General features: G+C 49.9%; 1 protein-coding gene across 1 annotated transcript; it reads right to left on the bottom strand.

The window, feature by feature from the left end:
- Positions 1-78: 78 nt before the first annotated feature.
- Positions 79-2445, bottom strand: MARCKSL1 (MARCKS like 1). Its single transcript, XM_007492884.2, has 2 exons — positions 2069-2445; positions 79-1348 (listed from the first exon to the last, which is right to left on the bottom strand). The coding sequence occupies exons 1-2, from the start codon at positions 2144-2146 to the stop codon at positions 836-838; spliced, it is 591 nt and encodes a 196-aa protein (XP_007492946.2). The 5' UTR covers positions 2147-2445; the 3' UTR covers positions 79-835.
- Between the last annotated feature and the right edge of the window lie 22829 nt (positions 2446-25274).

Genomic DNA, 25274 nt, shown 5'->3' on the forward strand with positions numbered 1-25274 from the left:
ATGCTTTTTGAGTATTGAGGAATCACTAAGATCAGCACCAGCCTTTGGTATCCCCTTCCAAATACAGTACTCATGGAGTCATCACAACAGGGCCTAACATTTATTCCTTTTCCAAATGTTACAGTTAAAACCCAGATGGGAAGTTGGTTTTAGCAGTTAGAAAAAGTCACAAATTTAGTTTGGCCATTAAAAATTATTTACAAATGAAGAAAAATGAGACAAAACAATAAGTTGCTTCACATTATACAGATCCCCCTCCCCCCAGAACCCTTCAGCTCCCCTACAAAGTCAAAAGGAACACACAGCAGGCGCACAAAGCTGGAGTTTGAAACTGAGCAAGACATTTATAAAAACCCAACCAAGTTAGCTTCCCTTCCAAGCCAGGGGGGCTGGCAGGGGCCAGCACAAAATCCTTCCAATAAGCCCAGCCCTGAAGGGCTGAGGGAAGATGGCCAAACACCCCACTTCAGCCTCAGGGACTGAGAAGAGTGACAGCAAACCTATTGGGGAAGAAAGAAGGGCTCACCAGTGAAAGGGGTAGGAGCTGGGGCTGGTCTGAGCATCTCGCACCACTAAACTAACAAGGGACTGCGGAGGATGGAGGGGGAGGGACTGGAAGTCGAAAAGGGAGTGCTGGAGGGGACGAGAGAGACAGTCCAGGAGGAGGGGATGGGGGGGGGGGGGGGGATTCTGCCTGGAGGTCTGAGCTGGGCACGGGAAGCAGGGCAGGCACCAGATCGAGTGGCTGACCCAGTGATGGGGGCAAACAGTCTTTGAACTCGGGAGATGCCCACCTGCCCCTCTCCCGGGGTGGGGTTATGGGAGGGATGGAGGGCTACTCTTTCTGCTCCCCGCCTGGCGTGGGGCTCTGCTCGGGGGCTGGGGTGCCCTCGGCGGTGGCCTGGGGAGCCGGCTCCTCCAACTTTCTGTCGTCTGCCTGTGCCCCCTGGGTCGGGGCAGTCGCGACTTCAGCGCCGGCGGCAGCCTCCTCCGTGGCCTCTTGGAGGGACCCCTGGCTGCCGGGCGCCTCGGCCTCTGCCACCCCGTCCTCAGTGGGCGAGGAGCCGGCTGAATCGCCCCCCGCCTCCTTCCGGTTCCGCTTGAAGGACAGGCCGCTCAGCTTAAAGGGCTTCTTGAAGGAGAATTTCTTTTTCTTCTTGGGCGTCTCCTTGGGAGGCCCCTCAGCCTTGGCCTCGCCGCCTGGGCTCTGTGCCGCGGGACTCGTGGACTCGATGGCATCGCCGCTGGCCCTGGCAGCGTCGGTGGGCTCCCCGGCGGGGCCCGGGGGAGTCGCCTCGGCCTCAGCCTTTGGGGGCACGTCTCCATTGATTTTCACATGGCCGTTCTCCTGCAGACGGACAGAGCAGAGCACAGGGCAGCTCCGTGAGCCGCCTGCGGGGGGAGCTGCCGGGGCGCCCCGGACCTGAGCCGCCAGGGGGCGCGCGGGACGGCTGGGGCTGCACTGGGGCCCGAGAACGGGCGGGCGGGCAGGCCAGCCAGCCCAGCCCGCCCAGCCCTCCGCGCATCCCTTCAGGCATCTCCCCTGGCCTGTCCACTCGATCGCCCAGCCGCACCGCTTTTGTCTTGGCACGGAAAACAAGGCCCACAGACCCCGCTACGGCCCCAGCTCTCCGCTTCCCCACCCCCAGGTTTTTCCCCCTAGACATCCCCCGCCCCGCCCTCCTCCTCCGCGCCCCCAGTCTCCCCAGCCAGCCCGAGCGCCCGCCCGAGGCTCCCCTTGGGCGGTGCTCTGGGCTCCGCCTTTGTGCTCCGGGCACCCGAAACAAAGGCTTTGAGAGGGCCGGGGGCCCCGGGCCGAGGGTCCGCCGGCCGCGCCCCCTCCCTCCCGCCCCGGCTGCCTCCCTCCGCGCTCCCTCCGCCCGCCGGGAGCAGCCGCGGAGCCAAGAACAAAAGGCGCGGGGGGAGGGGGAGGAGGCGCCGCGTGTCCCGGGCGGGCGGGCGAACGGGGCACAAAGCCTGCGGCCCGGGGGAAGATAAGGAGGAAGAGAAGGAGAGGACCCCGGCCCGCGCCACCCCAGCCCCGGCCAGCTCCCGCGAGCGCACCCACCTGTCCGTTGGCCTTGGCGGGGGCCGCCTCGTCGGCGCTCACGTCGCCCCGGGGCGCTTTCGAGCTCTGGCTGCCCATGGTCGGGGGAGGTGGGGGGTGGGTCTGGTGCGCGGGGCGCCCGCGGCTAGGGACGCCCCGTGGGAGGGGGGAAGGGGGAAAGGCTGACTGGGGCGGGGGAGCGGCCCAGGGCGCTGCCCCGACTGGCCAGGCGAACTCTGGGCGGGAGGGGGTGTGGGGGAGGCGAAGGGGGTAGCCAGATGCGACCCCCAAGCCTAACCACTCCGCTCCGCGCCGGAATGCCGTCCGCCGCCCGCCGCGACGCTTAAATAGCACCGCGAGCCTGGGGGGCGTGGCCGTCCATTTAAATAAGCGCCCAATCAATGGACGGGGGTGGGGCCCGAGGCGCCCCCCACCTGCACAACCGGCAGCCCTGGAGTTCTAAGCCCCCCGCCCCTCCCAGCTCCTCCCACCCCTCCTCGCCCCCCGCAGTCGAAGCCTAGCAAAAGTGGGGGAGGGAGTTGGGTGGGAGAATCGCGATCCATGTATAGAGGGGCTAGAATCCTTAGCGATCACTTTAACAAGAGGAGGGAGTCCTGGCCTGGGGGTGGGGGTCCTTAAGGAGTGAAATAGCTTTCGACATACTTTGAGGTGGGCGGGGGGACGAGGGAGTTTAAAAAGAGAGAAGCGACCCAAGGGTCACTTCTAGAAGAGGGCATCCTCCGAGAGAGGGGGAGTGTCCTCAGCTTGGGGAGGCCCTTCGGTTGTCCTTAGGGGAGGATAGGAGGAGGGATCCTTTGAAAGAGAGGTGGAGAACCTTTCTGAAAAGCGAGAAATTCCTGTTGAGGATCTCATTTAGGGGAAAAGGAGAGTTTAGGATTCTCTGGGATCTGCTCGGGCCTTATGGGGGAGGGAAGCTCCCAGGCCAAGACTGGAATTGCCTAAAGGAAAGCCACCGTACCCTCCCCTAAGAACCCCCAATGACCCTGGGGATGTGGGGCACGAGGTTGACCAGGGTCTAGACGGAGTCTGGATCAGCCCATCCTCTGCCTCCTCCGGCCTCCCAAGTCCCTTCTTAGTTCTGCCAGGGCCTGCGTTAACTTCCCAAAGCTGGGGGAGTTGGCTATTGGACACAAACTGGGAGATGAAACACCCCCCTCCACCACACCCCGGAGATTAGCCGACCATCTCCGTCCAGGCACTATTCGCTCGAGTCAGGAGTCTTGCGTTTGTGTCCTTCCACCCTCTGCCGCCAGTTCTGGGGTCGTTGGGCCAGTCTCTTCCTTGTGGGGGTTTCAGTTTCTACTCCTGCACAAGGAGGGCCTCGGTCTGTGACATCTCTGCCCACTCCCCCGAGCCCTTCCCTGGCCCAGAGCAGGGGGTCTCTCTGTGGCCAAGGAAATCCCGGGAGAGCTGCAAACACTTCTCACCGCCCCCACCCCAAGGCCAGAGTCTTTGTTCAGTTGGGCAGACCAGGAAAGTCCCCTGCTCCCCAAAGCCCTATTGGTCATCGTCCTGGAACTCAGTACTAGGGGAGTCCGTGGCATCGGGAAAAATTCTTTCTGTCCCAGATAGATCATCCCAGGATCCATCCTAGGGCCCAAGGGAGAACCTCTCCCTCCCCCACTTCCCGAAAGACGGGGCTTCTCTTCTGCTCGCTCCTAAATCACTGCAGGTTATGTGGGAAGCAGGTTGAAAAATAACTGGGGAGCCCCTTCCCTTGAGAGCCTGAAACCCTTCAAGTCCAGTCTGATACTCCCCTCCCCAAGAAGGGGAAGAAGGAGGGAGGCACCCCTATTCTAATCACTGCCCCATTGGGAGAGAGGTTTCCAGGACCCAGGAGTTCTGGTTCCCCCACTTGCGAAAAGCAGAGCCTGAGAGGAAGGAGGTAGCCTGGGGAGAGTTGCAAGAGTGAGTGAGCGAGCTGGGAGGTGTCAGGGCCGGCCACTTCTGCCCCTTTTCCTCCCCAGGAGTGCCCTGCCCCGCCCTCGCAGGCCGGGGCAAAGGGGGTGGGGGGGCTGAGATTGGGCCTGGGGATATTCTCCGGCACTGCAGCAGGGCTCGGAAAGGATGACTAATGTGTGACAGGCATTGAGACACTTGGGAAACCCCAGGGGACTGGGGGGGGGGGGGGAAACGTCCTGGCCGCCCCGGGGCTCCGACGCCCGGAGCTGGACCTGAGACTGTAACCCAGGCAGAGGGCTCACGTCCTTACCCCCTAAGCCTGGATGCTTCCGGCCCCCGCAGCTCCCATCTCTCCCTCCCCTGGAAGCTGGGACGGCAACTTAACTAGGGCCGCTGCCCCCGCGGGCAATCTGTAGACCCTTCCATCTCCCGACACCATCCCTGAATCTGGCGCTGCTGCCTCAGTTTCCCCACTTGACTAGAGGGAGGCGGCGGGAGTCACAGGTGCCCCAGAAATGGGGCTGTGAGGAGGGAACGAAAGAGGGGGCAGTGCCCTTCCCCCCGGGCCTCTTTCTTCCAACCTGAGTGTGTACGGGAGGCCCAGCTCAGACAATGAGCCCATTGTTCCGGGACTCGGCCCCAGAGTCTGTTTCTGTGGATCTCAGAGTCCCCGGGTGTGAGTCTGCCTGACGCGGCTCGGTCTGCGGGTCCTAAAGCCCAGCTCCTGCCGCCCTCGGCCTCTCAAAGGCCCTCTGTGACTCCCCATTAGCTTCTCAGAGTCACTTGGGAGCGAAGGTTTCTCGGGTTGCCCGTCCTCCCGAGGCTGCGCCCGGATCTAGGGCCCGGGGAGTCAAGCCTCAGCAGCGCCTGCCCCAGGTGTCCCTGCCTCCCCCTTCACCCCCCCCCCCAACGCAGGCTGGGCACTGCGCCCTGGCCGAGCATCTGCTGCCCCCCCCCAGCCCATCTGCCCTCAAATCAGAAGGGGGGGGGAGGTCTGGCACCTAATGGGCACTTCGCCGCTAGCCAGTGCGGATGGGATATGCCTAGAGAAAGAACTTTCGGGTCTCTATCCGGCTCAGGATAAAACCCGGACTGACTGCAGCGCCCCGGGCCCCTTAGGCAGCCCAGAGACGCCTAGGGAGGGCTTGTGTGCCAGACAGGGTGCTGGGTACTGGGGGCGTAAAGGCGAAAAGAGCCCTTCCCCTAGTCCCGCCATCCCTTCCCAGCCACTTTCACACCGGCATCCCCTGGCCTAAACACCCACCGCCTCATCTCTGCCCCTCCAAATTGAGATCTGGCCTGAATGTCACCTCCAGGGTGCCTCCGGGATGTTCTGAGCAAGAACAGAAGCTCTCCTGCTGCCCATTAGCACCCCTGCCTGTGTCTGGCTCTCTCCCCCAGGAGTGGGGACAGTGGGGGTGGTCAGGCTTCCACTCTGCCAGGTGGGGTGGATTGGGGTTCCATTCCTGCTACCCCCCCATTGTGGGGCCCAGAATAAGCCCACTCCTGGTCTGGATAGTGCCTACATGTGTAAAAAGAGAAGACACCAGCTAGACTGGAGGTATGAAGGCCGACGGACTCCCACTCCTACTAACAGGTGCTTGGGGAGACTTGAGGCTCCTGGGCAGGAAGCTGCTGGCTTTGGAGGATCCCTGTAAAGTCCATCTTTTCCCACGGTGACTTGGGAAGAGAAAAGAGGGCCCTGGGTTCTAGTCTTGCTGCCCAGAGGTCCGAGCCCCAGGGTGCTGTCAGTGCCAGTGCCTGCCTGAGGAGGGAGACTTTCAGTGGCACCTGGAGAGGAAACTGGGCCAAAAGATTTCCTGTACCCCATCTGCCCTCTGCCCTCTGGGTGGCTTCTTTCCATTGTTTTTTTAACCCTCACCTTTAGTCTTAGAATTGATACTAAATATCCATTTGGGGCCAGAAGGGCAGTAAGGGTAGGCTATTGAGGTTAAGTGACTTGCCCAAGGTCACACAGTAAGGAAGCATCTTGAAACCAGATTTGAACTCAGGATCTCCCATCTCTAGGTCTGGCACTCAATCTACTGGGACTTCTGCTGTGACTTTCCAATTCTAAGATTCCTTGAATTTGTCATGACAGTCAAGACTTAAGGAATACTTTCAGATTTTCAAAGTGCACTGGATCTTTCCCCAGAAGATGGGTACTATAGGTGTTATTATAAGCCATTTTACCTACCAGGAAACTGAGGCCCCGGAGGATTAAAAGACTTGACTTCAATTCAGCCAACAAGCATTTATTAAGTGTCTTCTATGTACTAAGTGTGAAGGGAGGGGGATCAAAAAAAAAGATGAAAATAGCCCTTGCCTTCAAGGAACTTGAAAATCTCCCAGATTACAATCAAACCTTTGACCACCCAGATCCTAAATTGTCAAGTATGGATTTGAACCCAGACTTCTTTTTGATTCCAAGTCTAGCACTCTTCCCACCACACTATGATATGAGCAAGTCTGTAACAAAATCATAAAACTAGATTCCACAATCAATCAGCCAATAAACATTTATTAAGCACCTGCTCTGTGTCAGGCACTATGTGCTGAGGTTACAAATCCAATCATGGCAGACAACCAGGTATAGGACAGAGAAAGGGGAAAAAAAGCAGAAGGATGTGGTTTTCAAAAGGAATTAACCAGGAAAAGGGCCGGTCTCATAGCGGTACCCCAATCTTTAAAATATGGGTAATACAAGGAAATCAACTTGAGATTTTAACTGAAAGCAGTAAAAGGACAACAAAGGAGACAGGAGATTTGGTAGCATTGACCTCAGCACTGTACTATGGGGAAGGAACATAACCTTTACCAAAACAAACAAGCTACCACAACAACAACCAGATCTAATAGAAGAGATGAGAACTGTTCATTTGGAAGTTCTGTACCTGAGCCAACCTAGGTACCTGAATGAAAATGAGCAAATCTACAGGGGAACATAGGGATCGATCAAAGGAGGAGAAAACAAACAAAAGGGATTGCATTGTCGGAGTATCCCACTGACTCACAGAGTGTATGGAGAATATTGTAGACGATGCTTTCCTAACAAAGACCACAACATTCAATTCATTGGAATGTCCATTCTATCAGGCACCAGGCACTAAGACAACAATGATGAAGTGTGGTCTCTGCCCTCAAGGAAATTAGTCAGGGAGGGTCCCAGGAACAGCAGTCAACAATGAACCCAAGTTAGAAATGATTAAGTGTACAGGAGAGGTGAGTAAGCACAGGAAGTAATTATAGGAAAGTTACTTCTACTCTGAGTGAGGAGATCGCTTCATGTTAGAGGTGAGCACCTGAGTGGAATGTTGAAGGGGGAGAAAGATTTTAGAAAGCAAAAGTGTTGCAAGGAGTCCATTTGAGGCATGAGAGGAAATTTGTACGAGTACTCTGTGAGAGAGAGAGGGTCAGATAGGATCAAGGAAGAGTTAGTCATCCATTTTACCTAAAATATAAATTCTTCAGAATACAAAAGTAAAAAATGAGATCCTGAAGGGCTCTGAATGCCAGGTTGTATTTCTTCTTTAGTATCTGAGGAGGGGAGTTACATGGTCAGACGAACACGAGGAAGATGACACAGGCATAAAATGCAGGATAGATTATAGACAGTTGGCCGCAGGGGAGTTCAAGTAAGAGATAATGAGAAGGGGTAGCCTGGTGGGCCAAGGTCTAGGGTTCAAATCAGGGCTTGGATACTTCTTAGCCGTGTGACCTTGGGCAAGTCATTTAACCCCCATTGCCCAGCCTTTACTGCTCTTTTGCCTTGGAACCCATACACAGTATTGATTCTGACACAGAACATAAGGGTTTAAAAAAAAGAGAGAGAGATAAGGACGTGCAACTAGAGTCATGCCTATGAGTGTAAAAAGGCAAGAGTGATGGGGGGATGTTGTTTTGCTTTTTTTTGAGAGAGCCACACAAAGCCTTGCTCAGCTGAAAATGTGCTCAAGAAGTTCATGATTCTTTTTGCTGACAAGGTCATCTTTTAGCAGTTAGAGGAAAAGACAAGGGGGAACACCTAATTTCTCCTAATAAGGAAGGACCAGTAATAGGAAAATGATGAGGAAGTGGGTAGAGAAAGTACCCATGTCGTAAATCTTAAGAGTTCATGATTGTGTAGGAAGGGGATGCTGGGTGGGCATAGTCAGATGAGGTCTCTGAGTCCTCTGGAAGGCAAACCGAAAGCATTCAGAGGGAATCCAAGTAACATCCCAGCTACTGCCAAAAGGACATTGGCCAATGGGGAGAGTGCCTGCCCTGGAATAGGGAGGTCCTGGCTACAAATGTGGCCTCAGACACTTCCTAGCTGGGTGACCCTGGGCAAGTCACATAACCCCCATTGCCCAGCCCTTGGAACCAATACACAGTACTGATTTTAAGATGGAAGGTGAACATTTTTTTTTAAAACGGCTTCATGGTTGTGTAGGAAGGGGATGCTGTGTGGTTGTAGTCGGATGAGGTCTCTGGATCGGAAGCACCATCCCAGCTACTGCCAAAAGGACGTCGCTCTGGAATTGTGGAATTCCAAGGCTAGATGAGGCTGGGAGGAGGCTATCAAAGGGGGCTGAGGAGCTGCAGGGCCAGCAGAAGAGAAGGAAGCAGGGGCCAGGGGCCAAGAACAGGTACAGAGCCAGGAAAGGTCAGAGAGAGCTGAGCCTCCTGAAAAACGAGAAGCAGGGCCAAAAAGGATTGCTCATTTTCAGCTAAGTTTAGAACAAGAAGAACCAAAGAGGGGTCAGAGCGGGGACAAATGGCATTCTGTCAACAGGGAAGAAAGAACAGCTTCTCTCCAAACCTCTTTTTCCTTTTGATTTTCTTATAGAATCTTCGGCGTAGAGCTCCTGGACCTCCAAAGCCATCTAGTTCTCCCTCATTGTTTTATGGACTAGAAGAAAGGAGGCCGGGAGAAGCTCACGCTGGCGGCCCCAGTTTCAGTGTCCAGATCCAGGAGAATGCTATCCCAGGTACCGAAAGAATTTGCCAATGTGATTACGGTGGTGGAGACATTTGAGAACTGCGAGCCAGCCGAAATGCCACAGGACAAGCTCGTCGGGTGATTTTCCACAAAGGGGAAAGGTGGAATCTAAGAAATGACGGGACGTCGGACTTCATGGTCATTCCAGGCCAAATTCCAGAATCCATGATCAAATAGACAGTTTCTAAGTACCCCAAAAGGAGCCAAAATGGGCTCAAGGAAAACAGACCACAGAAATCGGACTACCTTGAGTTCTTGTTTTCGACAGGGTAATCAGCAGGGCATCTTATAAAAGTCTCTCTTGGCATCCTTGAGGGCATGGTGGAGAGCTGTGTCCACCCTGTGCAAGGGGCTGGGATGGGTGCTGGGGATACGAAGGGAGAAAAGATGAGATGGTGCCGGCCTCTAGGACCGTATAGCTGCCTGGGGAAAGATGTGACAAGTACACAGCTGAGAATAGCCCAGGAGAGGGAGGATTGAGGTGGGAGTGGGGGCAAAGGAGAGAGCCCACAGCATCCTTCACGAAAATTTGAGAAAAAGACCACTGTCAGCTGGGGGAATAATGGAAGGCTTCTTGGAGGAGACAGCAACTGAGCTGAGATTTGAATTAAAAGAAGGACTTTCACCAGCAGAGATGAGGAAGGAATGTGTTCAAAACAGGAAAGGGAGTATACGTAAATTGCCTGGGATAGGGGGATGTGAGGTCAGCTAGGTGGTACAGTGGATAGAGTACCAGGCCTGGAGTCAGGAAGACTCATCTTCTTCAGTTCAAATCCAGCCTCAGATACTTACTAGCTGTGTGACCCTGGTCAAGTCACTTAATGCAGTTTGCCTCTGTCTCTCATTTGTAAAATGAGTCAGACAAGGAATTGGCAAAGCAGTCTAGTATCTGCACCAAGAAAACTCAAATGAGTTCATAAAGACTTGAGCATGACTGAAAATAAATGAACTGATGCTGAACTAAATGTATATGCCTTTTTTTTTTCTTTAAGAATTTTGAGGGGAGCAGCTGGGTGGCTCAGGTCTAGAGATGGGAGGTCCTGGATTCAAATCTGACCTCAGACACTTCCTTGCTGTGTGACCCTGGGCAAGTCATTTAATTCCCATCATCCAGCCCTTACTGCTCCTCTGTTTTAGAACCAATACACAATATTGATTCTAAGACTAATGGCAAGGATTTTTTTAAAGAATGAAAGAAATTTGAGGTTTATAGCTGGAAAATAAGCAAAGAACAGTTTGGGGCCTATGGGATGAATGAATATTAACTATTTGTGTCCTATATGAAAGAAATGTGAATTGGGGATTTCTCAGCTTAAGCTAACAGTAAGTCACCACATAAGAAGTCAGGGAATTGGAAAGTAGAAATTGATGAAGAAATTGCTTATAGAAGCAGAGCCATCAGAAGCCAGGACCCAGGACCCAGAATCTATGTGGCACACTGTGACAGAGTTGGGATGACAGAACCACAATCCAGCTGAGACCAGCTGAGTAGAAGGTTGTTTTTGTTGTTTTTCTCCACTCTCTCCAGAATCCTCCACTGACTGGAGAATGGACCAGAGAAAAGCTGCCTTAACTCTCTACCCATCTCTAATAATCTCTCATTTGAGAGAGGGGGGAACCCCCCAGAGATCTGCCCATAGATATTTGATAATCTTTTATTCTCATGCAAAACATATGTCCATATTGGCCCTTGTTGTAAGAGCACACTCATAAACCAAAGCCCTAAAATAAAATGTAAATCCACTGATCCGCATCCATCTGACTCCAACAGCTCTTTCTCCAGAGGTGGCTAACGTTCCCCTTTAGGAGTCTTTCAGGATTGTCCCAGATCTCTGCTTTGCTGAGAGTGAAGTCTGCCCAGAGGGAGGGAAATCCCTCTAAGCCAGAGACCCTACAGGAATAGCTTTGGATATCTCAGGCTCAGGGGAACTGTTTAGGACTTTCTGGGTGATTAGTCAAAGAAGCCAACCTTGGAAACTGTAGATACCAAGCTGAAATCTACTGTTTCCTAAAGGGACTTAAATATTGTGGCACAATATTCCATATGTAGCAGAGAAGTAGCTTTAACTCAGCAGCTGACACATGGTACATACTGTTCCCTGAAGACACTCTAGTAGAGAGTTGGGAGTTGCTCATGATACATTGATTCATCAGTTTCCTCACTCATATGCCTCTTAGGATGCCTATTTCCCCCCACTGTGTCTGGACAGGAGAGCGTGACCCAGGTTTAGGGGTAGACTATAATGTTATGATTATTATTGTCTTATATTAGATTGAGTAAATGTTCCATGATTAACAGTTAATGGCTTCATTTCAATGGAATAGTTTAAATGGGAAACACACCAGTGGGGACTCAGGAGCTAGAGTTGTGAGCAATAGCGGAAGAATATCTACTTAGACACCAGGGTTATCTGGGACTTGGAGAGTGAGTTGTAGCAGCACGGCTGTCCCTTTTGGGAACTACCCAACCTGCCTCACAGATGCAGGGGAAATAAGCAAATGAGCCCCAGCTCAAAAAAGAGAGAGCCCCGGGAGAGCTGAAAGGAGAGGATGAGTTAGTTAATGCTCTGGGCTACACAAGCAAGAAGTCATTTCCAAGTAGAGATAAACCCCAAAAATAGAGAATTGGGAAGGATGTCTGCTAGGAGGAAGTGCCTGAGGAAAACTCAAAGGAAGCTAGAGATTCCAAGAGAAAGGGGGGAAATGGCTCAACTCCAGATGAAGGATTTATCCAAATGATAGGAAGTGTAGAAGAACAACAAAAACCACCTTCCCCTGGAAACCAAGTGGCTTCCTTTTGGTTGGGAATGGATGAACAAATTGTTGAATATAAATGTAATGGAGGATGACTGACAAGCAGAAGGAATCCAGAGACACTTGGGAAGATTTGTATGAACGGATACAGAGAGGAAGAAGTATAACCAAGAGAACAAATGATTACTACATTGGCAGATAGAGTCGGTATGTTGGCTTGTTTGCTTAACTTTACAGGGGAAATGGGGGTGGGAGTAGAACATGACAGGGATATAAATTTAAAAGTGTAAAACATTTTTTTAAAAGGAAGTGACTAATGAATTGCAGAGGCAGCTAGCTGTATTCAGTGATTAAGAGCACCAGCCAGGATTCAGGAAGGACTGAGTTCCATTCTGACCTTGGATGCTTCCTAGCTATGTGACACTGGGCAAATCACTTCACCTCTGATTGCCTGACCAAAGGAGCTGCTGGGTCCACTGAAGAAGGAAATGGCAAACTACTCTGGTATCCTCACCAAGAAAATCCCATGGATAGCTCTAGTCCATGGGTTCACCAAAAGCCTGACACTCAAAAAAAACCCACACCTAAATTAATTAATTAGAACGAGGGTCATCTGAATAGAGAGGGTAGAACTGATATCAATTCAATTCAATTAACATTTAAAAAGCACCTACTATGTGCTGGTCATAGCACTAAACTTTGAGCATACAAAACAAGGTAAAAGAAAATTCCTGCCCTCAGGGAACTTATAATTTTAAAAGGGGAGACAACATGAAAACATATCTACAAACAAGCTATTGGATAAATAGGAAATAATTAACAGAGGAAATTAATTAATAATTAACTTGGATTAAGAAGAGTTGGGAATGGCATCCTGAGGAAGGTAGGATTTTAATTGGTTCTGTGGAAGTGACCAATGGGATGTGGAAGATGAAGGTTAGGACAGGCCAAAGTTTATTCTGGTTCTGAGCCCAGATTACTAGTGGTCTCAATAAAAATGGAGCCATTGGGATAGACTGTAAACTCTTTGGGGCGGAATGTCATTTTGGCCTTTGTCTTTCCGGCATTCAGCACAGTGCCTGATACATAGTAGGCATTTCATAAATACTAACTGATTGATTGGCTGAAAAAGACAGGCTTTGTGGAGGAAGAGGTCAGTGACCATGGGAAATAGGGATGGAGATATCCAGTATCTTGTCTGGGATGCTAGACTGAAGTTTCGGGATCAGGGTTGGATGTAACAAAGCCACCTCCAACCCAGTGGCTACTGAAACCCAAAGAGTAGATGAAGTCACCAGGGAGGGAAGAAAATGGATTTGAGGGGGAGTGATGCGGAAAGATGACTGAGCATCTTGACAAAGATGACTGAAAAATGGTGTGACAATTTTTAGAGGTCATTTAGCCTAACAAATAGATTTTTTCTAATTCAGTAAAACAATTGTTTAGTCATTTAATTGGGGTGGCATTGAATAAGTAGATTAATTTAGGTAGCTTTGTCATTTTAATTATATTGGCTCTGCCCACCCATGTCTAAGGTGGCAGAATTAGGAAAACTCATCTTCCTGAGTTGAAATCAGGCCTCAGATTTCAGACACTTACTAACTAGGTGACCCTGGGCAAGTCCCTTAACCCTGTTTGCCTCAGTTTCCTCATCTATAAAATCAACTGGAGAAGAAAATGGCAAACCATCCAGTATCTTTGCCAAGAAAAGTCCAAATGGGGTTGTGAAGAGTCAGACTCAACTGAAACAACTGGATGACAACAGCATCCTCTTACAGATAAGGAAACTGAGGTTTGGTGACTTGTCTGAGGCAAGTCAGGATTTTAACTACCCCAGAGTCAAGGAGCTCATAGCACTGCTTGAGGACTAGAGAACAACTGGACTAACTATCTTATTGAGTCACATGAAACTCTGACATATTGATAGTGACACATGGGAGAAATAGGACTTTGGGATTCTCAACATAAGATGGGGGGAGATTTCTGACTCCGATTTGAGGCCTGAAGAGGCAAGAAGAGGATTATAAGCCAATGAAAGAGATGAGCAAGGGGCAATAATACAGGTATCATTATACATATCACACAGGGGAAATTGTCTAGAAAGGAGAGTGGGACCAAACAACAGTTTTGAAAGCTTCAGAGAGGTCATAGAGGAGTGCAGAGAAAAGGCCCCTGCACTGGGCATTTAGGGCCTGGGTGACCTTGGACAGAATAGTTTCACTGCAATGCTAAGGCTGGAAATCTTATCGCTGAGCCCAAGGAGTAAATGGATGGGGAAGAAGTGGAAACAATGACTATAGATGACTTTTCTAGGAGATTAGAAGTGAGAATGAGGAGCGAAAGAAGTTTGGGACAGCAGAAAGATGGAGAGTCAGAGGAATGAGCTCTGCCACTTGTTACATATCTGACTTCAGGCAAGACCTCAGAGGAGCAAAGGCTCCTTCATCTGCAAAAGGAGGAGGATGGCCTAGATCTGATGGCCTTGGAGTCTCTTCCAAATGGAAATCTATAATCTACAAAACAGGAATAATTGTTTGAAGGGATGTGCTGGTGGAGGGAAGGACCTTTAAGTCAGAAGACACTTTGTCGTAAGCATTAAGGTCCAATAAATATTCAATCAATCAATAAGTGTTTATTGAATGCTCACCAGGGACATACCAGGGATTGGAGACAAAATTGAAACAGTCTCTGCCCCCAGAGAGCTTACCTTAGAGGGGAGAACAACATGAGAAATGAGAAAATGATTTTTCCTTTTATTTATATATTCATTCCTTCATCTATCCATTCATTCATTCATTCATTTATTGCTATACATCTTTTTTGCTGTCATTGTCATGTTAAAGGTCAGAGCTTCCCAGAAAGGAAAAATGATCTCCCCCCTCCATGTATTTGTTTATTTTTTGCACTACAACTTTTTTGGGGGGTTACATGAAAGTTCCAGGCTGTCTCCCTCCCTCCCCAGAAAGGGAGAAATGATTGATAGTACAAACTTTTAGAAGAGAACAAGGGGATGGGATCAAGGGTAAAGAATTGCCACCTTGTCCTGTGGCAGGAGCAAAGGAGAGAATGGGTGAAAATGTGGAGAAGACTCGAGGGATGATTCTGCAGGAGAGATGAAGGAACTTTTGATGGGTGGCTTCCATCTTCTTTGCAGCCTAGGTGAGGTCATCTGCTAAATGGGGGTGGGAACAGCAGCCAGGCTGGGGACATGAAGAGAGAAGAATGTGGAGTGAGATCGGAAGTTAATCAGAGATGAAAACATGCTTATCAAATCTGAGGACACCCCACAGTTGGGAGGAGTGACACATTTTCCATTTAGGGAGGTGACCTGGTGGTTAGCCAAGAGCCCTGGGCTTTAGTCCCAGTTTTACAACTGATTCACTGAACGACCTTGAAAGAGAGAGTTCCTCCCTCTTTCTAGGCTTCAGTTTTTCCATCTGTCTAATGGGAATAATACCCTCTTATTCTGGAAAAGCAAATGAGAGGAGGAACAAGCCAGGAGGGTACCAGAGCAGAGAACACTGAATTTGGAAAGAGTGGACTTGGGTTCAGATTTTTCCTCTGTGAGCTCTGTACACATGGCCGGTACGATGGTGATCTACATTTTTAAAAATTGACACGAATAGAGAATGGGGGAGATATAGTATGGTGGCTGGGTTTGGAGGCTGGAAGACCTGGGTTCAAATTCAGCCTCAGTCACTTACTAGCTGTGTGATCCTGGGCAAGTTACTCAACCTCTGTTTGCCTGTTTCCTTAGCTGTAAAATTGAGATAACACCACCTATCTCACAGGATTATTGTTTCGAGGAGCTAATGAGAAAATATATTGGTGAAGCACTTAGCACAGTGCCTGGTACATGGTCTTTGATGCTGTGTCATTTCCAACTCTTCATGTCCCTCTTTTGGGGTTTTCTTGCCAAAGATCTTAGAATGGTTTGCCATTTCCTTCTCCAGCTCATTTGTTTTACAGATGAGGAAACAGGATTAAGTGACTTGTTCAGCATCACACAGCTAGAGATGTCTGAGGATGGATTTGAACCCAGGTTTTCCTGCTTTAGGCGCAGCACTTTCTCCACTGAGCTGCTTAGCTGCCCCTGGCTCACAGTATATGATTAATAAATGCTGGTTTCCTACCTTCCTCTAAGCCTCAGTTTCCCTTTCTGTAAAATGAGGTTACTACTAACTTTAGCACCTCCTGAAGGGTTTCAGTTGTAAGGTTCAAATAAGATAACACACCTAAAGTCACTCTGCAAACCCTAAAATGTTTTGTAAATGTTAGCATTGGCAAGTCACCTGAAAAAAAAAACCTGGGGGTTTCAAAGGACCTTAAACTCTATAAGATGGCTTCTCATGGGCTGCTTCACCAGCTGATGTCAAGTGTCAAACTGCTGCTTTTGCCTTGATTAGACACATCTGGAGTGCAGGGCTCCTACACTTGGATGTCATGCTGTGGCATCACTCTCTCTTCCCCATCTCACCTCATCTTCCCATCCCTCTGTTCTCAGACCCTCTCCTTTCCCTGAGGACCAGAGCTTCTGTGCCCTGGCTGCCTTTTCCCAGAGCTTTGGCTTCTTCATCTGCAGGTCCTCTGAGTCCCTGCCCTCCCACATGCTTTCAGTTTCTGAAAACACTTCTTCCCCACTAACTTCAGGGTTCAGAGCCTGGGGCTTCTGGGAAGAGATCTCTGTGTGTGTTTGTGATGAAGGAATCAGGATTGTTTCCAACTTTCCAATCCTGACTTTCCCTAGGGAAAGTCCCCCAAAAGAAAAACTGAAAGGGGATGGGGTGGTGGTAGGGTGATGGTGGAAGGGGAAGAGATTCCTTTGATGACTGGGGCAGTCCCTTCCTCCCAAGCCTTCCTCTCCTAGAATTCTCTCTTTCTTCCTCTAACATTCTTGACTCTTGGTTACCCCATGGCTCCTATGCCCTTTCCCCAGAGCTTTCTCTCTGCTTAGAGATCCTGGGTAGCTTCCTTCCTCCCTCCCTCCCTCCCTCCCTCCCTCCCTCCCTCCCTCCCTCTCTCTCTCTCTCTCCCTCTCTCTCTCTCTCTCTCTCTCTCTCTCTCTCTCTCTCTCTCTCTTTCTCTCTCTCTCTTTCTTTCTTTCTTTCTTTCTTTCTTTCTTTCTTTCTTTCTTTCTTTCTTTCTTTCTTTCTTTCTTTCTTTCTTTCTTTTCTTTCTTTCTTTCTTTCTCTTTCCTTCCTTCCTTCCTTTCTTTTTTCTTTCTTTTTGTCTCTTTCTTTCTCCCTCTCCTTCTCCTCTCCCCCTCTCTCCTCTCTCCTCTCTCTCTCTTTCTCTCTCCAATAATAGGAGCTAAAGGCAACAAGAAAAGATCCCAGTGATTATGGGTCCCTCCCCAGAGTCCCTGGATGGTCTCTCATGAGACATTTCCAGAGATTCTTCCAGAGGAACCTCTTAACATCTCTCTAAAATACTACCCATCAGCCCTGCCCCCTCTCATAAAGACCCCCCATCATGCACACTTCAGAGTCCTCCAAAAATATCTTCAGAAACAACCCACAAATGTGCCCAAAGACTTCCCCATATACCCCCCAGAAATCCTCCTCCAGAGAAATCATCCAGAAGCAATCCTAGAAACAGCCAGCCCCCAGAGATACAACCTAGAAATCCCCTCAGAAATGCCTCCTCCAGTTATGCTCTCTCTACCCACCCACTTATTGCCATGTAGGCATAGCACCCTTTCCCCCTCACCCAAGGATGGAAGATGACAGAACAATGAAGGAAAGGGCCTACTGATGCCTCCTTTCTTCATGGTACAGATTCGGAAATCAGAGACTCAGAGAGGGGTCATGTCAGAGCATCACATAGTTGGTTAGATCTTGGGACTAGAACTCTGGTCTCCTGAGATCTGACCTGAGCGTTCTTTAAGTAGGACAAAACTGGTCTCTTTGAGCCTGCTGTGCCGATATCTAATTTGCTATGCCCAAGCCAAAGGGTACATGTGCCCCATTTTCCTTAAAACAAAGGTTTATGGTTCTCTAAGTAAATGGCCTGCAGGTGATTGGACAGACAACTTGCTCTCCAATAAAACTTGGGGAAGATGTAGAGGGCAACATGACAGCCTTTCTAACTTCAACCTTGGGGTGGGGGACTATAGGAATGTAGCTCCCATTACTGCCTAGAAAGAGAATGATGAAATTGCTATGAACCTCTGAAGCTGTATGGCCTTGGGCAAAACCCTTATCTCTGGGCCTCAGTTTCCCACTCTGTGAAAAGAAGAGGCTGGACCAGTTTCTTCTCTAAGATTCCTCCTGTCTATGATAAGCCATATCCAACTTTGTATCATTTTCTGTTTGGAATCACAGAATTGCAGAATTCGAGACCTCCAAGGACAATGAGGATAAGCCAATACCAGGACAGGAACTCCTAAATCTATGATCCTGTCATCCCCCTACTGGTCCTTGACAAGCAGAGACTGGCTGACCTTACTCATTTCCATCAGGCAGCTTGTTTTCATTTTCAACAGCTCTACTGGTTAGAACTTTTTTTTCCAATATGAAGCAGTTAGGTGGAGCAGTAGATAGAACACTTTGTAATCATGAAGAATCTTCTTGAGTTCTAATACAGGCTCAGATACTTCCTGGCATTGTGACCTTGAACAAGTCACTTCACCTTGTTAGCCTCAGTTTCTTCATCTGTGAAATGAGCTGGAAAAAGGAAATGGCAAACCACTCCAGTATCTCTGCCAAGAAAACTCCAAATGGGTCACAAATTGAACAGGACTGAAAAACTACTGAACAACTAATGCTGCCATTAAGCAACTTTCATCCACTTCATATCTTTCTCTGGATACACTCCAGCTTGTCAAGGTTCCTCTTCAAATGTGGTACCCAGGACTGGATATCCCCACTGTTTTGGATCTTAATGTTCTTGGTTCTAACATTCTAGATCTTGGTGGACCAGATGTTCTCAATCCAAGGAGGGGGAAGGGTAGATTAGGGTATTAGGCAGGTGGCTGCCTCTGCCCCTAGGGAATTCTGGTCCTCAGATTTGTCACTCAGGGACCAGGAGTCCTGGATCCTCTAGTTTTCCAGGTGTTCTATCTTCATCTCCTTGTGAGAGACCCTGAATGGCCAAACTGGGCATGGGCTTAGCCAAAGCCCAGGAAGAGGGAGCTTTTCTGGGGTGTGGTAGAGAAGACTCAGAAACTCTGAGCCCAGGTTGGGGGATGGAGTAAATATCCCTCTTTCCCAAGGGACCCAAGGGTATGTAGTGTGTTTGGATTGGGGAGAGACTGGAGGGATGAAGGAGGATGACACTGGGATTCCAAGTCAAGGAACCAATCCTGAGGGAAGCAAGAACAGCGAAGCTCTCCCTGGAGGCTCTAGGACTTTTAAAAAGTCCCCTCCCATGATAGGTGAGGAAACTGAGGCTTAAGGCCACTCAATAACTTGTCCAAGGTCACTGAGGGGAGTGTCCTAATTTGGCTTTGAGCCCAGGATCCTGTGACTACAAATTCTTTGCCCTTTTCCACTGTGCCAGACTGATCTGCGTGCCTAGACCTGGGTCAGTCTTTCTAAGGACCCAGTCCCAGACAAGCCTTGTCTGCAGCCCTTCCGGTGGTCGAAGCTTCGAGGAAAGGCTGGATGGGGACAAAGGAGGCTTGATTGTCGGGAGGAGAGAGGGCTGAACCACGACCATGAGGATGGGGAGCTGTCCAAGACTTCATAGATCTCAGGTTACATCACAAGGATCCACCTGGGCGCATTTTCGGACTCAGTGATGTTGGAGGGGTTGGGAGCCTGGAGGCGGCCAAGGTCTTGAGTATTAGCCCTGAGGCCAGAAAGGTCTCTAGTGTCCCAGAGTCCTCCTGGCCTGTGAGGGCTACTACTCCTGGAGCCCTACCCTCTCCTCAAACTGCTCCTGATCCCAGCAATGGAAAAGCTCTCTTTCTCTGGTGAAGTGACTGGAAGGGACCCCTTCCCCCACAAGGACCATCTCTCCTTGTCTCATCTGGTCCAACTGCCCTTTAAATCCCAGCCCCGAAGACGCCTCCTCCAGGACGTCTCCCTTGATGCCCCCTAAGTCAATCAACCTGTTCCCTTCAGACCTCACAGAGAACTCTGACGCACTTCTCGCGTAATATCGGGCTCTAAAAGGCTCTGTTTATTCCTTTCCACTGCTAGACTATGAGGTCTGTGAGGGGAAGGATTGCGTCTTTTCTGTCCCCAGCCCAGCACCTAGTATAGGCGCCTAATATATGCAGAACGGTTCAATGAATCCCATCCTCCCTAAGCCCCGCCCCTGTCCGTTTTACGATCGGCTTGCCCTGCCGAGTTCCCCACTCGGCGGCTTCCCACCTTAACTCTGCCCCTCTGGTATCACAGGTACAAGGGTAGCAGACGTCTCATCCTTTTGCCCAGAAATTCGTGATTGATACACTGCCAACGGTGCTTCCACCTGCAATGAGGGTTACGTATTTGGGGGAGAGGGTTCCCCGTCCCTTCCCACCCCTTCTAAAACTTCCTCCCTCCTTTGACTCCAAAGCTGCTCCCTCGCAGGCTCCTCCCCCTCTGCTGTCGGTCCGGCCGGCCCCTCAGGCCCCGCTACAGGCTCCGCCTCCCCATCACCCCGCTGTAGGGGGCCTCCGGCGGGCGGGTCTGGACTTACATGAGGTTGGGCCGCGAGGAGAAGCATCCTGGCCAGCGCGCGGAGGGCACATCGCCCAGCCCGGTGGCCGGGGGCAGGAGCAGGAGGCGGCGGCTGGGCCAGCGCCATGAGGCCCCCGACGGCCAGCGGCGCTGGGGGCTCAACCAGAAGTCACCCTGGCTACGGCGGCTGGCGGGCTCCGGAGGAGGGGGCCCTCGAATGCCCCAGAAGCACAGGTCCTGGTCCAGGCGGTGGGGGGGAGTCGCCCGGGGTTTCCTAGCGGGGGACAGGAAGCTGAGAGGTGGGAAGCAGCCCCTTCCCATCATCCCTGGATCCGGCCGCCTTGCCCCCCTCCCCCACTGCGTTGGACGCCCGCGCTCTACTTCTTCAATCCCATCTTCCAGCCCTACTGAGCCCCGTCCCCAGATCTCTGTCCCTCAAATCAGCGACTCCCTCCCAAATCTGGGCCCTAGCTCCAGCCTTAGACTTTCTCCCCCAAAGCCTCAAAGGACTCCTAAATCAAGGAGTCCTCCGGTCCTTCACCCCCACCGCTCACCTCAGCCTTTCAAAAGTCTCCTTTTTCCCACAAGTGGTCTACCCCAAATCAGGACACACACACCCCGCCTCCCATCCCCCCCATTAGCCTCAAGTCTCAGACTCCAAATCAGAAGCCTTTCTCCTGAAGCCCCTCGGAGCCATCCAATGCCCCCATGGCCCCCCAAGTCCTCCCCCTCACCTGTTCAGCAAATAATTGACCACAAACTTGGTGGCCTCTGGGAAGCTCATGGTGGCTCTGGTCCCCCCCGTGTCTGCCTGTGGCCTCGCCTGCGTGGCCTCTTTAGTCTTGGGCAGGGGAAGATGATACTCCCCCAGCGGGCCCCTGGGGTGTTTTTAGCCCAAAGCGTCAGCGGAATGGAGGAGGGAGAAAGGGAGGGAGCATCCCTGCCCCTTTTCCACATCTTCCCCCTACCTCCCGTTCCTGGCAGATAAGCTCCCATCGGGATCTTCACAAAGATGACCCCATCCCTAGGGAGAGGAGGGGTCAGCTGTTCTGGTCCAGTGATGGCTTGTCCACCATCCCAGGGCAAGTAAGGACAAGGAGAGAGCCAAGGACAAGGGGCAGGGGAACAGAAGAGAGACAGAAAGGTGTAGCAAAAAGGAGTTCCTGGATGAGGGGACCCAGAGAGGGAGACAAGTAACAGATAATAAACAGAGCCAGAAGGAGAGAGGCAGGGGGTGGGGAGAGCAAGAAATGGGCCCCCAGTGAGGGAGTCTGGGCTAGGCTGGTAACCTCCAAGACAGGAGACAGGGAGCCCTTGGAAGACCCATGAAACCCCAAAGAGGGAGGGAGGGAAGTTGGGTTCTCACTCTCCCTCCTCACTGGCTCGGACCTCTCACATCCTTGTTTACAGGAACAAGCATACTCACCTCTAAGAGTCCACACAAAACCCACTCCTGAGCCAGAGGGAGGGGTCTGGAGGCTTTGGCTCAGGTCTGGGCTCTGCCTGCCCCACCCTGGTGGGGCCTCAGGGGATCTGGGGAGAACATGAAGGCCCTGACCCCTCCCCAGCAGGAGCAGCTGCCCCATCTCAGTTTCAGATGCAAACTGTCTTTGCTATTTCCCCCCAATGACTCATTCTGGGGGGGAGGGAAGGGGGAACACTATTGTGCAGCTGTCTGGGATCCCCTAAACTGGCATCCCCCCAAGACCAGAGAACATGTCTCCAAAACTCCTCTATAACCTTTCCTCTCCTCTCTCCCCCAGATACAGTGGTGAGCATAAATGACAGCATCTCTGATCACAGGATTAAGGGGGGGGGGGGGTCTGACTATGTCACAACCCCTGACTGGTTGAGTCAACAAGCATTTTCTCAAGTCTTCCTTACTATGTGTGCTAGACACTGGAGAGGCTAAGGAAGTCCTGGGATCAAAAGGGGGAAATGGGATCCCTGTCCTAAAGGAGCTCACATCATAGTCTATTGAGGGAGATGACAAATAATACAGATTATATAGAAGGAGGGAAAACAATGGGGGAATGGGAGAGGCTTCCTGCTGAAGGAGGGAGCCTTGAAGGACCAGGGAAGCCAGGAGGCTCTGGGGATAAGTAGGGAGAACATTCTAGGGGTGGGGAACAACCGTGAAAGGGTGGCTGAGTTGGTGATGGAGTGGCTTAGAATTGCAAAGTGGCCAGCCTTACTGACCTATTTGTAAAGAACCTACAGAGGAATCAAATGTGAGAAAATTGGAAAAGAAGGAAGAGTCTATGTTGTGGATCTTTTAATGCAAACCAGAGGATTTTTATATGTGATCCTGGGGGTAATGGGCAGCCACTGGAGATGACTGAATGTGTTTTCATGTGTATTGGGGTAGTGGTGACCTTGATTTAGAAATCATCTTGGCAGTCGAATGGAAGATGGATTGGAGTGGAGAGAGACTGCAGGCAGGGAGACCCAGGGAGAGGTGAGGAGGGTCTGCACCAGGCTGGAGGCTGTGTGAGTGGGGGGATGAAAAGGGGAGGGAGGGAAGGGAATAAGTTGTAGGTGGCACCTACTTGAGCCAGACACTGGGTTAAGTGCTTTACAAAGGTCTCATTTCATAGAAGGGGGCACATGAAGATGTGAAAGTGAGTGAGGACAAGATTTGGCAGCTGCTTGGCTATATTAGGTGAATGACCGTAAGGGGCCAAGAATGTTACACCCAGGTGTGGTGGGCTTGAGTGACTGAGGGATGCTAGTGCCCTGGAAGAGTGGAGGGCTCAGGGCACTTAGAATATCCCCACAACTGCTGATCTTGTGGGACTGTTGCAATGAAAACATCTAAAAGCCTCGTTTCTCTACTCAAAACTCTTCAGTAATTCCCTGTTGCCATGTAAGTAAGCTTCATTTCCTTTGCCCAGAATTTGAAAACCTCCACAGGCATGGTGGAAAGAAGACTGCCTTTGGAAGTCAGGAAGGATCTGGGTTTGAATCCAGCCTCTGATGTTTACAACTGTGTGACCACTGGCAAGTCCTTAAATCTCTCTGGGTCTCAGTTTCTTCATCTCTAAAACAGAAAAAATATTAAAAATGGAAAAAATCTCTAAAATTAAAAAAATTAGTACTAATTCTGCTACTAACGGCCAGCATTAATAATATTAACAACAGCTAGCATTCATATGGCTCTTTAAGGTTTGCAAAGCACTGAATGTATACTATCTCAATTAACCCTCACAACAACAAGGTGACCTATACCAACTGGTGCTATCATTACCCCATGTTACAGGTAAGGAAACTGAGACCAAGAGGTTAAGTCATTTGCCCAAGGTAGTAACCCAATTGCTCCATTTGTTTCTTCTCCAGAAGATAATTTTTCTTTTGTTACTATTCTATAGATGCTCATTTTCTCCTCACCCTGCATCTCCCCTTCTTAAAAAGACTACCCCACCTCCCTCCAATCTAGCTATCAATAGGAAAACCAATAAAACACACTGATCCTGCCTGGAAATATGTTATAGATCCCATAAGCTTCCTTGTGCCTGGCTGCTGTGTGGGTGTTGAGAGAGAGAGAGAGACAGAGAGAGACAGAGAGAGACAGAGAGAGACAGAGAAAAAGAAGTTCAGTGGGTAGCTTGAGGGATCAGCTCCCTTCCTCCCCTCACCACTGAACTCAGAGAGAACCAAATCACACAGAAGCCAGTTGACCATTGCATTCACTGAATCCTAGAATTAGGTTTAGAGGGGTCCTCCAATGGCAACTTGTACTTGAGGCACAAGAGCCTCTCTGGCATCCTCTACCAGGAGAGTTCTAGATCTAAGCTAGATCTGAACTGATAGCTATGTGCCGGGCACTGTTGTAAATTCTTTAACGATATCTCATTTGATACTCATAACTCTGGGAGGTAGGTGCTCTCATTATCATTCCCATTTTACTGCTGAGGAAGTTGAGGCAACTAGAAATTAAGTGAGTTGCTCAGGATTACAAAAGTAGTTAAGTATTTGAGACTGGATTTGAACTCAGGTTCTCAGGACTCCAGGCTTGGCACTTCATTCATTGAGCCACCTGGCTGCCTCAAAATTAGGAACCAACATACCACTGCTTACAAGGAAACCTTGTCCACTTTGGGATGACTTTCCTGGCTGGAAAGTTTCCCTTTATATTAAGATGAAATCTACTGCTCTGTGACTTCCAACTTCATTGGTGTTTTGAGCTCTTTTAAGCTGGTGATGACTTAGAAGTCATCAGATCTATCCAATCCCATTTTTTAGATGAGAAAATTGAGGCTTATAATGATTAATTGACTTGTTCAAAGTCATACAATGCTTGATCACATGGATCGAAGGGGATATGATTGGGATATAGACTCTATAGGGATCACCCTAGTACAAATATCAATAATATGGAAATGGGTCTTGATCAATGACATATGTAAAACCCAGGGGAATTTCATGTCAGCTATGGGAGGGGAGGGAAAGAACATGAATCTTGTAACCATGGAAAAATATTCTAAATTAATTAAATAATGTTTAAAACTAAAAAAAAATCCAAGTCATACAATGTCAAGAAGTAGGATTTGAACCCAATTCTTCCTAATTCTGAGCCAAGCATTGTGTCTGCTCTGTCATGTTATCTCTGCCTTGGTAGCAAATAGGTTGTTTTAATATTTGCCAAAAACACTTTAACAGCAATACAACAATCTGGAATAATTCTGAGGGACTTATAAATAAGAATGCTACCCACCTCTAGAGAAAGAACTTTGTTGCGGTTCAGAATGCAGATGGAAACAGATGATTTTTCACTTGTTTATTTGAGTTTATGTTCTGGAGTTTGGGGTCTATAAAATCATTCACTCACAAAAATGAACAATAAGGAAATATATTTTGTGAGATAAAACATGTATAACCCAAACTGAATTGCTTATCAGCTCCAAAGCAGGGAGAGAAGAAGAGAGGGAGATAATTTGGATCCTAAAACTTGGGGAAATGT

The sequence above is a fragment of the Monodelphis domestica genome, chromosome 4 (genome assembly GCF_027887165.1).
Source record: "Monodelphis domestica isolate mMonDom1 chromosome 4, mMonDom1.pri, whole genome shotgun sequence".
In the NCBI taxonomy this organism is placed as follows: domain Eukaryota; kingdom Metazoa; phylum Chordata; class Mammalia; order Didelphimorphia; family Didelphidae; genus Monodelphis; species Monodelphis domestica.

Excerpts from the sequence above, each read along its gene's own strand:
- MARCKSL1 (XM_007492884.2), bottom strand. The coding sequence starts at position 2,146 with ATGGGCAGCCAGAGCTCGAAAGCGCCCCGGGGCGACGTGAGCGCCGAC. Across the intron at positions 1,349-2,068 it reads CCGCCAAGGCCAACGGACAG|GAGAACGGCCATGTGAAAAT; the intron begins GTGGGTGCGCTC and ends GTCCGTCTGCAG.